We start from the raw sequence: 13,646 nt of genomic DNA, 5'->3' as shown, positions 1-13,646 counted from the left end.
GTGTCACATGTAATAATATGACGGGATCACTTTGAATCGGCAGACTCTAGATTAGTATGCGCTTTCTCTGACTCTAGGGGGGTATAGGGCTGCTCAATTCCATAATAATAAACCAGTGGAGACTTTCAAACTTAAAACACTGGAGTTATCATTTACATAAAAGCATTTAGATACTACAGGGGTTGTTCTGTCGCTCTCTTCTCTACTGTTTAAATATTGATTTTGGCTAACGTCACAGAGTAAGTTCAGTAAATAAGAAAAAAGGAGTTAAAACAATTCTCGCGATTTCGTTTCTTGGTCTCCTGTAAGCACGGTGACATTCAGCACTCAGCAGACCCGTCTCCCCAGGGCTGCTGGGAAACTTACACTCAAGCAGATCATTAGCAGATATGTTTTCTGCAACTTAACCCGGGCTAAAGTCAAAGCCATCGGATTTTCTAAGAATAGTAAACATCTGCATTAGTCCCTGGAATAGGAGGCATGTTTTGTTTCATACTGGCTTTTTAAAACACTTCTGGATATTTACCGTTTTATATCTTAAAACCACACTGCGGAACATTTCATCCTCTTAATAGAATTCATTTCCTTTTGGGTGACACTACTGGCCTGTTAGTTACTTTAAATGTATTTTCAACTGCGTAAATAATGGTGTACTGATTGCAATCGTTCCATGTTACTTTTGTGTTTGTTTCCACATTATTGGAGCCACTGGGCATGTGCACTGCATTCCCCTGGCAACAACTGACGCATGCGCACCAGGGTTGCCAGGTATTAGCAGCCAAAATCCACAGACATGCTGGAATTTCCAATGTATTTTACTAGTTTTCAGAGGCGAGGCCATTGTGCTCTTCTGATGGAGCGCCCCTGTTGATATTAGTGCGTATTTGATCCAGGGGCTGTATGGGTGGCTAGCTTGGCGTCATTTACTTTCCTTCCCATTGGCTCCTATGATGCAAAAGATGCTTTTTTAGGATTTCTGGTAAGTTTTCGGAATGGAACGGAATGATTATGGTTCAATCAGCAGTGAAAACACAAAAAAACAATTGATCCTGGAGCATCCTATAGGACTTGGGTGGTTAGCAAGCATCCGCCGGGCCACTAAAAGGTCAAAGACATATTGATATCAACTGCAATTTATCGCAACAGGATCCAACCTTTTTGAAGGCTGACGGTCTGTGAAGTAATCCTTTCTGGGCAGGTCTGAGGGGGCGGTACCATATCCGGGTCTTTCCTTACATCCATGATCACAACACCCAGCAGTGGTACCCTGTCAACAATCCACAAATGATCACTCTTACTGTCCCCTTTTGGCTGAAGTTTGCATCATTGGGCCTCTAATTTTCTTTTTATTGATGTGTCTTGGCTTGTAATGACATGTACTTTTTAACTGAAGGGCCAGTCTTTTGATATTGAATTGTGGGTATTTTTAGATGATAGAACTGAATGAATTAGTGCTGTTCTTTAAAGCATACTGCAAAACATTTCACACATTGTTAGTGTCTTGCTGATCATGTTTGTTTGCTTTTTGTGACGTATAACCAGGAATGTTCCGCAGTATGGCTTTAAATAGAATCAAGTAGTTAGAATAATAGATATTGGATTTTAGTGATTAATGTTTAGTAGAAATTAGGTGATTTGACATAAATGATACAGAAAGACATGGATATCTTACATCTTTCTGTACATTGTTGGCGAAGCTTAAGTGCTTTGAAGTCCCCTGACATTTTTTACCACAAATCTGACCACAAAAACAATACGAGGACAACAATAATAGGAAAGTGAAGCTAGAATACTTGCATTGAAGCTGCCCACAATCCACTTTTAGATGCACCATTTGGGAATCACGTTTCAGTATTATGTTCGTCGTATAGCACTGCAGAGTGACTTTGCTTTTGCTTCTTTTTCAATTAGTTCCGTTCTGTCGGTTTTATAAGACTGAGAATGAACAATTTTTGGTTACACTAAAAAAATGAAAAGGAGTCGGCTCCAGGAACAATGTCAAATTGTCAACAAGAGGCGAAATAAAGTCTGCTCAACTCATTTTTTTTCTGACTTTCTTAATGATCAACACACATGTTTTCATTATTGTTCACAGTTAACCTTTAGTCGTTTCTGACACATAGAAAGCAACTATCAGACCCTTAAAGAGTTTACAAGAGGGCTGCGCGGTATATGTCCAAATGATTATGTTATCACAGAATAAGGTGATGTGTAATCCAAATCGCAGGAACTCACAAAGGATTGCGCAAAGTCTTACTGCGAGTTGCTGTTTGTTGCGTTGACCACCAGTACAGAGGACACCATGAGTGGGCCTGAAAATATTTAATAGAGTTTACACAGAGAAATCAAACGACTTTCATATTGTAAGCCAAGTTTGGTACCTGACAGGGAAGGAGGGCTGGTTCAAACTGGGCTGTAACGCTGACCTCAAGCAGAGCAGAAAAACACCTTATATTATCACTCATTCATGGATACGCAGACACGAAGAGCAGCTTACATCGTTATAATTTGAATGTTGCATGTTAAAAAATCATGCATTAGTCTTCTATAGCACTTTTTCAGAAGCCACAGCTAAATACGAAATTCACCCAGGCTTCTCATCCACGTGCCAACCAGGCCCTGCTCTGCTTAACTTCTGAGGTCTGACAGGGTCGGGGAGAGCAAAGGCAGTATGGCCCCTTTAGAAAGAATCCTAATTTAACTTTTCTTAAGATTATGAGAACTGGTGTTTGTTAGAGGATAACATTAAATCGCTATTTATCATACTGGGTCAGGCTGTACAGTCGTACTATCTCTGTCATAGCCTTGACTGTGGTGCTCAGGCGACCACTCTCTGCCACTGAATGCTTGCGTATCAGTATGAGGCTCTGAGAGGGTATAGACAGAAGCATAGACAGCATGTGGAAGCATAGACAGACTTGAATGGTAGGACTAGCGCAATGTCTCGAGTTCATGTCTCCGGGTCCCGCACCGATGGTAAATAAACTTCTCCTGCATAAGACATCCAGACTGCTGCCTGTCATTCATCTATCCTCTCGAACACCATTGTTATTTCTCTAACAGTGTTGTATATGAGTACGTGTCAGAGCCAGGGAGCGGTCCAGTCCGGGTGGTGCTTGTCCACATCGTCTCTCAATGACCAGTGCTGTGATTACTGATTACTGCATAATGCTAATACTTATAAAGCCTTTACGATCAGCTTGTGGACTAAATAGAGACCAGTGGATGTGTTCAATGTGTTTTTTATTTCATATCCAGAGGTGCAGCCTGTCACTCCACACTGTCGCCCGGCTGTTGTCGGGCTCGGTCTCTGTTGGCCCACAGCACCTTGTCTATGAAGTCCACGTCTTTCTCCTCCATGCCTGTCAGCATTATGTCCAATTCCATCACAGAGGTGTTCTTGGACATGGCCTCGCGAAGAGCTTTACCTCCATCCTGCAAAAAAATCAAAACATGAATTTTAATTAAATGGCTGTACTAGCTGCGGTCTGCAAACAGTGATTTGAATTTGTGCAGTCCAAGGGGTCTCGAAGCTGTGCACTGTGCAGTTCTCATTTTCAGCGAGTGCTTCAAATATAATTGACTTTGACGGTAGTAAATGAAATAAATAATCCCTGTCTAATTGGCACAAACGTGGATACAGCTCCTATATCCCATGTCTAATCTTCCTGATGGGAGAGTGCTAGCCCTATTCAATGCACAGTGGTACTTTGTGTATTATATTTCTGCTGTGGGAGTGATTTTTGAGGCGCCCTATGGCCAGACTTTACGGTATAAGGTCTTTAAATAACGCGCGTCGACTTTGCTTTCAGGTTTCGGGCATATTTTCCACTGCAACAAAAAGGTTTAAAAGACATTCCACCACAGTCACAGTTAAACTCACCACTCCCAGTTTGGTGTTGACCAGCTTGATGGTTGTTAAGGTGGTATTGTGAATGAGCAGATTGGAGATGGCCCAGGCTGTCTGCTCGGCCACATCGTTCCCGCTCAGGTCCAATGTCTTCAGGCAAGTGTTTTTCAGCAGAGCATTGGCCAAGTACTGCCCTCCTTCATCCCCCACACAGTTCCCGCCAAGACTGAGGTGCTCTAAGGTGGAGTTGGTGGAAAGGGCGTGGGCGATGGCTTTAGCCCCGTGGTTGCTGATGATGTTGCTGTAGAGGTTGAGGATTTGCAGTTTACTGCAGGTGAGGAGTTTGCCGATGGCTCTGGCCCCCCTGTCAGAGATGACGTTGAAACTGAAATCCAGAGTGGTTAAAGAGGGGTGGTCCAAAAGGTTCTTAACCAGAAGTCGACACTGGCCGTCGTCCACAACGCTTAGGTAGAGATGCACGACCTGCAATACAAAACAATGGAAACAATCAACCAAGTTAAATCCACCCTCTTCTCCTCATAGGAGCTCATTCTAAACCGGGCTTTCGGTGTGCAGTACAGAAGGATTTGGACTCCTCACCCGGGGCCCATAGGCTTTGTTAGACCGGACAGAGCAGAGTGGGTGAAGGAGTAAAAAGAGCATATTAACGGCCCCGAGACTTAAACCTATGACTCTGAAGACACAACAGTGTTATGTCAAATGTGCAGCCGTCTCAAGCACTGGACTATTGGCTGCACTGTAAGAAACATTCTTTAATCCACCCAATGCTAAATGTACTGAAGTTTTAATTTGCTGATCAATTATTTACACATAAATTGGTTTGCTTTTGAGCATGGATATTAAAAAAACCTTACCAACTTTCCTCTCTGCAAGACAACTTAACAACTTAAGTGAACATTCAAAGGGAAAAGAGAATAAATGTGATATAAACTGTGACCTTAAGAGTCTTGCAGGACTTCAGAGCCTGGGCGAGCGTCTCACAGTCACTCTGCGTCATCTCGAACATCCCCCTTTCAAAGTTCATGCCGCACTGCTTGACCGTGTACTTCAGGTGGACCTCTTCCAGACGAACAAGCTTTTCTAATAAAATACTGAAGTTAAAGCGGTCGAGAGTGGGTTTATCGTCATCCTCGGGGCTGTTGAGCTCGAACCGCTCCTCCTCTTCCTCCCTGCGCGCCTCTCTGATGGGCGGCAGTAGCTGGGTGATGTTCAGCCTTTGGACGTAGTTCTTGCAGAGAGGCACCATGGCGAGGACGCTGTGGGGCTCCGACGCTCCGGGGATGAAGAGCTCGATCAGGCCCTCCAAGTATCGCTCAAAAAACATCCTCTTCCAGCTCTTGCCGTAGTCCAAGACGTCGCAAAGGTCCCAGAGCTCGTTGCACCGGCGCTGCCAGTACACGCCGTCAGGGATCAGGTTGGCCGTCACCGTAAGGGGCGCGGTCAGAGGCAGCTTCTCCTGGAGGAACTTCTGCTCTGCTGGGCTCAGCTGGTCATATATGGGCAGAACTGAAAGTGGAAAGACAACGAGGTGATGTAGCATTTCAATTACCTCATGGGAGTCAATGGCCTGGGGGATTTTTGGATTTTACTAGTTTTAATGTTTTCACTTAAGTAATTTAATGATTTTGTTATGAGAAAAGAAAGGTCATTATTGGACCAATGTACAGTAAATGGGTTAGTGGGTATTGATCCTGCTCACTGTTCAATCGCAGCACTATGGATTTCAGTGCAGTGCTGTATAATGAAAAGAACATACAAGGCCACAGACCAGACATGCATCGTTTCTTCATATGCCAAATCATACCAAATTGGCAGCTTTCTTTGTTTCACAAGGCAGAAAATCATTCAGACATTTCACAGTGGCTTTATCTGCTACTTCACGTTATACAAATGATGATGAATTAATAATTTAGATTTATGTTTTCAGTAAAGTGCTTGATTTAGGATTAATCCATAGACTGCTTCCTGTTCCTGTGGGGACTTGTGTCCCATCTTGCCTGTAGCCTGTGTGAATGTGATTGTATTGAAGGGAGGAGCCACATTAATAGCACCACACTTCAAATGTCTGCCAAAAGCAGCTGTGCATCACACATGTTTTATTGTATTGTAACATTATTTAGGCCAAATGAAAAAGAGTGTCTGAACCAGAGGATGTTCCTAATAAGTCGAGGTCTTCTTTGTCACAAGCAAAGAAACATTTATTTAAATTTCAATTGCTGGCCAGCAGTGAATGAAAAAAATCTTGTTGGATCAGCTCTGTCTTACTTTGCGTCAACTACTATTCACCTCTTAATCCCCGCCAGAACGGAGCGCATTTTCTCCAGTTTGGCACTAAAAGCTTCTTGAAAAAAAAGCATAAATTGCAACAAAAACAAGAAGAAATCAAAGATGAAAACACAACAAAAAAGTGATGAAAAAGAGATAAAAATGTAAAGAAAAAGTGACGACAAATGGCAACAACACAAGGGGAAATAATCCATTTACATCAGATTTGCAGGTCTAGTATAGGCTATATAGGCGGTAAACATTTAGATTTGGGTAAGGCTGAACTGGAGAAAATGCACTCGGCCAAGGCTAAGGTGTATTGTGTTTGTATAATAGACTTTACCTCCAATGTTCTTCATGATAGTTTGCAGGCAGAGCTTGGATAGACAAGGCACCTGAGCCAGGGACCAGTCGGGGTCTTCAGCGATGATCCTCCTCATGTTTTTGTTGGGGGAACTCTGGTTGAGCCCCAAGGCATGAGAGCACTCTGTCATTTCTAAATAAATAAATGTCACATATCAAAAAAATGATCATTTATAGCCCACAGTAGTTTGTGTTTACCACTGCTTATGATTTTAGATGACAAAGGACATTGAACGTTAATTTGACAGTTGCTAGGTTAAAGGTTAACGTTAACTAGCTTACACATTTAGGCGGTTGTTGCTAATGCTAAAACACCTTTGTTTTATTCAAGTCAATTCGCAGAAAAAACGCCATGCATTAGAGATGTAGATATTACTTCTTACCTTTAACGTAAACTTGATACCAGCAAAAGTTTGACGAAAGTTTTTTTCAAAGCACGTTACTGTAGAAAAACGTGTCACCATGGAAACGGTAAGGCACGCGTGCACTTTACGGAGCGTCTGAAATCACATATCTGCCAATAAATCGCATTAGAATAAAGTGAAAACCACAATAAATGCGAATTCGCACGTTTTAACTTCTCAACCCCCACCTGAACCGAGCACTCTTTATCCAGTTTGGCTTTACCCAAATTTAAAAAACAAAATGATGAAAAGTGACAAAAACGTAACAAAAAAGCCACAAAAGAGCAACAGAGAGCGTTATAAGTGCAACAACAATTAAAAACCCCCACAAAAAAGCCACAAAAGTCATAGAAAAGCGACAAAAATATGTGATGAAAACGCAACAGAAAAGCAATAATAAAAAGGGACGACGCAGCAAAAATGTGACAAAACAAAAAGAAGGTCTTAGCTTTCAAATGAGGCGTTACACTGGCCTATAGGCTGTAAACATTCACATTTGGGTAAAGCCGCACCGGATAAAATGTTAAGCCGGGGTTAGGAGGTTAAGTAACAGGGCTTGATATAAACCTATGGGAGGAAAACACATAAATCACTACCAAACTATACTATACTATAACCACTACTATGGAAATATTAGAACTGAAGATTGCCTGACTCCACCAAAATACTCTGTTTCGTTCTTTGATGTTCAAAATGCTTGTCATGTTTTATTTTATAGAAGGGTGGAGCTGCTGCAGAGTAAAGTATCATGCTGTGAATACCATTTGGGTTTTCAGAGTGCACAGATGGACCAGGGGAAGCTACATTTGTTGTCGAGGAGAACAGGTGGAGGAGAGCCAATGCACCAAGGAACACACACATACGCACACACGCACACACACACACACACACTCACACACACACACAAGATATGCAGAAAGACAGGCGGATGATATTAGCTATCAGAAATCCTAATCTGTATGTAACGAAGTCTCCTGTTTTGTTTATGAATGTTGTCAAACCTTAAATGAGTCTGAGTTACGGCTAGACTAAAGCAATTATTTCATTAACCTCTAAACCGAGCCCATTTTCTACAAAAAACGACAAGTTACAAAAAAGTTACAAAAATGTAACAAAAACGTGACAAAAAAAAGCGACATCATGTGGAAAAATCTTAGCTCAGTTTTGTTTGTCTTAGCTTTCAAATGAGGCTTTACACATATAGGCTGTAAGCTCCAATCCAGAAGCTTTTAGATTTGAGTAAAGCCGAACTGGAAAAACTGGGTACGGTTAAAGTGGGGATTAAGAGGTTATGGATGTGAGAAAAAACAAAAACAAAAAAAAATTAAAAATACGTTTGCATTGCAAGACTTGTTTTTCAGACCTGACTTGTAGCTTTTTAGGGAGCAGGACAGCATCAGCTCCTCTCCATCATTTGGATAAAGTACAAAGTTTAGTTACTTCCACATGACCTAGAATGTTCTGCAGTGTGGCTTGTAAAGTGTTGAATATATTTCAGAGGCAGTGGGAAACATGAAAAAGAACTTTATTACTTACAACAGCAGAACGGATAAATTATGAACCCTTTTTCTGAGGAGGCCATAGCGGGAGTACCTTACACATCTGTTTGAAAAGGTTTTGCATATATAGTCCAGGAGAATTATGCTATCATCGACCGCAAAGCTCAGCTCTGGTCTTCGGAGTCCAGAGTCTCCAGGGAGGAGCTGGGGCTGCTGATCACAAGCACTGGGTCTTCCTCCTCATCCTCCTCCAGAGCCACCGCCTCTGGCTCACTGATCACACTACTGTCCTCATCTGGGATCACCAACACTTCAGGAGGGGGCGCTACGACTCCTGCAACAAATCATGAGAACATAAGCAAAGATAGCGACAGCAAATGTCGCCCCCAAGTGGACAAAACCACATAACAAAATACCTGTATAGCTTCTTTGTGGAGAAACAGAAAAACAAATCAGAAATTCATGACACAGTAACAAAAAAAACAAGTTATTTAAACATTTCACCCAATACATGTAATAAAATACAAGCATTCATCTAATTATGGTTGTTTTTATTGGTGTAAAATACCTAAAATAAAACCTTGTGCCTTTAGTGTGAGCAGGTCGTCTCTTCACACACCTGACCTGTAACTTTCCTGAGAGTGGGACATAAAAATCTCGTCTCCATGGAGTTGCTGCTTTTTAAACATGCCCTGGAGCTTTAACACTTGAGCGAAGGCCAGTCAGTCGCTAATACTCCCGACTACTTCCCACGCTGCCTTAAAGCCTCCATTTTTCAAAACTAGCTCTTTTAAAAATGGGGGAAAAAAACAATAACCTTGCAGCGGAGGACATCTCTAACAGAGAAAAGGCTGTGGTCAGAGGGAGCGGAGAGCATTAGTCCGTGGGTCCTGTCTGAGGAGTCAAGGACGTGCAGTGGTTTTGGTTTGACAAATGCAGCGTGAACGCGGCACTGGGAGCTCCCTCTGCTGTCACAAAGATATTAATGCTACAGGACCGGCCCGTGACGAGGCATAAATCATTCACCGCAGAAATCGAATACAGGCTTACAGCTGACCAAGAGAAGAAGGGCAGATAAATAATTATTCATTTATTTCAAAAGAAAATTCAGAAAAATCATTGTGCTAACTAAGTTCTTGTGAAAATGTTGTCAAAGTATTGAATCCTATTCCCATCAAAAGTAAGTTTGTGATCTTTTTGATATATTTCCATGTATCACTTTTAGGTAATATGCCTTTTCCATTCCATACTGTGCTGTACAGAAAAGTGCTACTCACAAACGAGAAATAAATACCACAATATTAACAATACATCAGGTCAAGTCTCAGATTGGTGCACAGAAACACGGACCCACCTCTCACCTTTCCTCTCATTGACGAGCTGCTGCCTCCGGGTCTTCATCTCCAGACTGAGGTTCTCCACCATGCGGTCGATGCAGTTGTCCAGGGCCAGGCAGCGCGTCTGGGACTGGATGGCCTGTCTGCAGATGGGACACTCCTCTTTCTTCTTGCGCCAGGCTTGGATACAGCGGAAGCAGAAACCATGGGCGCAGTTCAATATCACGGCCTGGGGAAAACAACAAAGGGGGTTAAGGCCTAATTTGAAATGCCAAAGCAATATGGACGGAACGATTCGATTCTTCTTCTTTTAGATTGGGGTAAAGCCGAACTGGACCGCCATCTTACCTCTATGAAGAGCTCTGAACATATAATGCACTGCAGTTCATTCTCCAGGACCTCCGTCACCTGGGTCACCACCTCCTCCCTCTGGGCACGGGCCTTTTCCTTCTCCTCCTGTCGCCCAAACACACGTCGGCTTTACTCACGATACACAAACATAATTTTACTCTTTCAAAGTCAAATATCAAACCTTCGTCACTTCCAGCTCCTTGTTTTTGGCCAGAAGCTTCTCCTCAAAGCCTTTGCGTGAGAGGGCAAGTTCATCTATGACCTTTTTTTGCTTGAAAAGAATGAGAAAAATTATCAAAAAAAGCTTTCTTCAAGCACACGGGTTTGATGAACTGTCGCCCTTACTTCATGTAATGCATCTTCCAGTTTCTTTTTAAGATGTTCTTCTTCTTGTTGTGTCTTTTGTTCCTTAACATCAAGATACGCTGAATTTATTCTTTTTTAACAAATCTTTTGATTATACCGTATTCACCGGGGTACAAGTCAGTAGTTTGGCTGGAGAGGTGCGACTTATAGTCCGGAAAATACATTATTCGACAGTTGTCTCACCTCTAGCTGCCTTTTCGCTTCACTAAAAGATTTCTCTAATGTTTTCATCTTGTCCGTCTTGGCTCGGAGCGTCTCCAGTTGGCTCTGCAGCTCCCTGAAGGGAGCGCTCGGACTGGGCTGTCCCTCCAGCGAAGCCACCTGCTTCTCCGTGCTATCCACCTGCTCCCTCAGCATCAAGATGTTCTGGCTGAACCTGCATAACAAGACACATTAGAGTGATCCATCCATGTTCTACAAAGGCTTGGGGTTCTATTTAAAGTATAAAACAAAACTGAAAACCTATAGTTGTAATAAGCGATTTCTGTAAATAATTCCATCAGTGAAATAGGTTATGTGGCAATAAATAACAAATCACATGAAAAGTAGCTTACAAATGAGGTTTAAGCGTAAGGAAACAAACTTGGGGCTTGGGGGGTAATATTTTACAAAGGTATATATGACAAAGTACACACATGAACCACATCCTTGAGTGCTGTACATACTTAAATACTTGTGGTATAATTAAGTACATTTTTCTCTCTTGCAGTATTTAGTGCACGCCGACATTTGTGAAAAAGAGAGACCGCCGCTATGAGTGATCGTCAACACGGAAGTAGCATTGATCCTAAACCCAATTAGCCTGGAGGCTAACAATATTGGCCTCCACCAGGAGCATGTTAAACTACAAGGTTAGCGGGTTTTATACATGATGAAGCCACATGGAGCAACTCCATTTTGTTGAGAACATTTTTAATTTTGTTGACTAAAATATTTTGTCATAATTTTAGTCAAAGTAAAATTTTGGCTGATTATAATTGGACTAAAACTAAATTATTATTTTTTATGAGACGAAAACAGTGACTAAAATGTGAAGATATTATTGTTGCCTAAAATAAGACTAAATAAAAATGAACAGAAGAGACTAAAGAGATTTAAAAAACTAGATTAAAATGTAAGAAAATTATTTGACTAAATCTCAACTAAAATTGACATTTTCATCAAATGACTAACGCTAAAACTAAATTAAAATATGTTGTCAAAATGAACACTGATTGAGACAATTAAAATAGTGTTTTTGACAAGTCATAGTGAGTAGCTTACACTTGTAAGTTGTCCATGTCCCCCGCAGTGTCATCTGCTTTGACCTCAGGAGTGATTCTGCTAAGCCTCGTGTCCTGTTTGCACCTCTGTTCTCCTTCGTCTGCAGGCAGCGGACAGGCCTGCGCTGACGACGTATCTGTCCCAGACGAGCGGTACAGTTTAGGTTTGGAAGACGTGGAAGCCTCCGTTTCCTCTGCCATTTTCCTTTTGGCCTTTTTAAACAGGTGTGTGGCTTTAGTGCAATTTCTTTCCAGAAAAGGTTTAACATCTTTAAGTGGCCTTTCAACCAAAGTGTAGTCGAACTCCACGAGGTCTCCTGACACGGGGACGCCCAGCTGGATGGAGTCTCCGGGCTGGATGAGGTGGGGTTTCTCTACAACAAGGCGACATCGATTCACCCACACTCCATTCATGCTCTGTGGGGAAATAAACAGCTCTGGGTAAGGTCGTGCCATTTGGATTTGTTGTTTTTTCTTAAATGAAGTGACAGATCAGTGAAATGGCGACAGTTATTGTTCTCAAAACCACATGAACCCACAACAACATTCAATTAGACAGAATCTAGTGCAGTGTTTTTCAACCTTTTTTGAGCCAAGGCACATTTTTTTCATGGAAAAATTCATGAGGCACACCACCAGCAGAAAATATAAAAAAAATGTAACCCTGTAGCCTATATTCAGTCGTTCACATCAAAGTGTCTTGAATAGGAACACCATATAGTCTCACTAGCCACAGTGCCACAGTCACCGCCACCTGTCGCATCCATGCATCACTATTTCTCTTGTTTCAAAGAAATTAGCGACCTAACATGGAGTATTTATTACATGGTTACTCTACTCTAGACAGCACAGACACTCGAAAACACATTATTTGCGGATAATAATGAATTTGTTTAAAAAAAAAACAACTAGGTGAAATTGGATCATTTTCCAAGGCACACCAGACGATATCTCACGGCAGACTAGTGTGCCACGGCACAGTGGTTGAAAAACACTGATCTAGTGGTCCACATAACCCCTTTACCCAAATCGAAAAGCCTCTCGACTGAACTTTAAAGCTAAGACCGACAAAACTCATCTAAGCTTCTTCCTCTTTATTTGTGGCTTCATCACAGTTACATTACACAAAAAATCAGGCAAAAGATAAACCAAAACAGACATGATTAAGCTTAATAGAGATACCCTTCCAACTTCACATTAAAACAATCATGCTTGTCTAGTGCTTTGAAATCCTCAGGTCATCCAGGTGATCAATTCAATAGCCTTGAGCCTTGAATTGGGTTCAAACCTATGATTTTGGGATTTGTGTAGCCTAGTCGGTTTACAGGTCGAGAGTTCCTTTGCATTTGTCCTCATTTCTCAAACGCTCATTCAATGATGTTTACCTTCCTGTCAGTTACTGTCCACTGTCCGTCTTCCCTCTGTTTAAAAGTGCAGTGCAGCCTGGAGATCATCAGGGGAAAGCTGTGAGACAGGAGCTGGTAGGTCACATCAACACCACGTCCAATGGTGACCTGTACATGAGCGATAATACATATGTCAGCAAACAATTTAACGGTTCATGACGCTATTTTTGCAGTTGCTTGTAAAGATAATCAGGTGAAAAAGTATTATAGCATAAAATAGTAAGTGAGCCATTTAGCCAACTTTAGCACACACACACACTGCACCTCTGTGTTTTCGAACAAACGGAGCCAGCCAGAACTTTTGCCCACTCTCATCAAACACAAAACGTCCGTGTCCTCTTCATCGGTTACCGGGGTTTGTGTAGCTGCTTTATCCATGTTACCTCACATCTGAATATCAAAAAAAGCAACAATATCAGCACGAAAATATCAACTTTTCGCTGTCTTGTTTCATACCATTGAGCCACCGGAAGTATTTAATAGATACTTCCGGTCTGAAACGTCATAATTGCGATTGCCATG

The 13,646-nt window shown here is 41.9% G+C and overlaps 2 protein-coding genes across 4 annotated transcripts; both read right to left on the bottom strand.

Annotated features, from left to right (window-relative positions):
* Positions 1-3,270: 3,270 nt before the first annotated feature.
* Positions 3,271-6,628, bottom strand: drc5 (dynein regulatory complex subunit 5; the record flags this gene model as incomplete). The annotated part of the gene is made up of 4 exons (XM_079572778.1): positions 6,480-6,628; positions 4,809-5,377; positions 3,884-4,333; positions 3,271-3,435 (listed from the first exon to the last, which is right to left on the bottom strand). The coding sequence occupies exons 1-4, from the start codon at positions 6,574-6,576 to the stop codon at positions 3,271-3,273; spliced, it is 1,281 nt and encodes a 426-aa protein (XP_079428904.1). The 5' UTR covers positions 6,577-6,628.
* Positions 6,629-6,882: 254 nt separating this feature from the next.
* Positions 6,883-13,582, bottom strand: rnf8 (ring finger protein 8, E3 ubiquitin protein ligase). Of its 3 annotated transcripts, XR_013793691.1 has the most exons (10): positions 13,389-13,582; positions 13,104-13,232; positions 11,720-12,135; positions 10,640-10,832; positions 10,436-10,498; positions 10,272-10,361; positions 10,088-10,195; positions 9,764-9,968; positions 8,497-8,736; positions 6,883-6,999 (listed from the first exon to the last, which is right to left on the bottom strand). XR_013793691.1 is itself a non-coding variant. In XM_079572757.1 (9 exons), the coding sequence occupies exons 1-9, from the start codon at positions 13,500-13,502 to the stop codon at positions 8,567-8,569; spliced, it is 1,488 nt and encodes a 495-aa protein (XP_079428883.1). In that variant the 5' UTR covers positions 13,503-13,582; the 3' UTR covers positions 8,419-8,566. The 3 variants fall into 3 exon arrangements, 2 of the variants coding, with proteins under 2 accessions (XP_079428883.1, XP_079428884.1); XM_079572757.1 differs by lacking the exon at positions 6,883-6,999 and having other exon boundaries at positions 8,419-8,736; XM_079572758.1 differs by lacking the exon at positions 6,883-6,999 and having other exon boundaries at positions 8,590-8,736; positions 9,757-9,968.
* Between the last annotated feature and the right edge of the window lie 64 nt (positions 13,583-13,646).

Source organism: Gobius niger (assembly GCF_951799975.1).
Source record: "Gobius niger genome assembly, chromosome: 15".
Lineage (NCBI taxonomy): Eukaryota > Metazoa > Chordata > Actinopteri > Gobiiformes > Gobiidae > Gobius > Gobius niger.
The sequence above is the reverse complement of the archived record's forward strand: the minus strand, read 5'-3'. Positions and strand labels throughout refer to the sequence as shown.

Coding starts and splice junctions, on each gene's coding strand:
- rnf8 (XM_079572757.1), bottom strand. CDS start 13,502: ATGGATAAAGCAGCTACACAAACCCCGGTAACCGATGAAGAGGACACG. Junction 13,233..13,388: donor GTTTGTTCGAAAACACAGAG/GTGCAGTGTGTG, acceptor GCTCATGTACAG/GTCACCATTGGACGTGGTGT. Junction 10,196..10,271: donor AGGAGCTGGAAGTGACGAAG/GTTTGATATTTG, acceptor TTTGGGCGACAG/GAGGAGAAGGAAAAGGCCCG.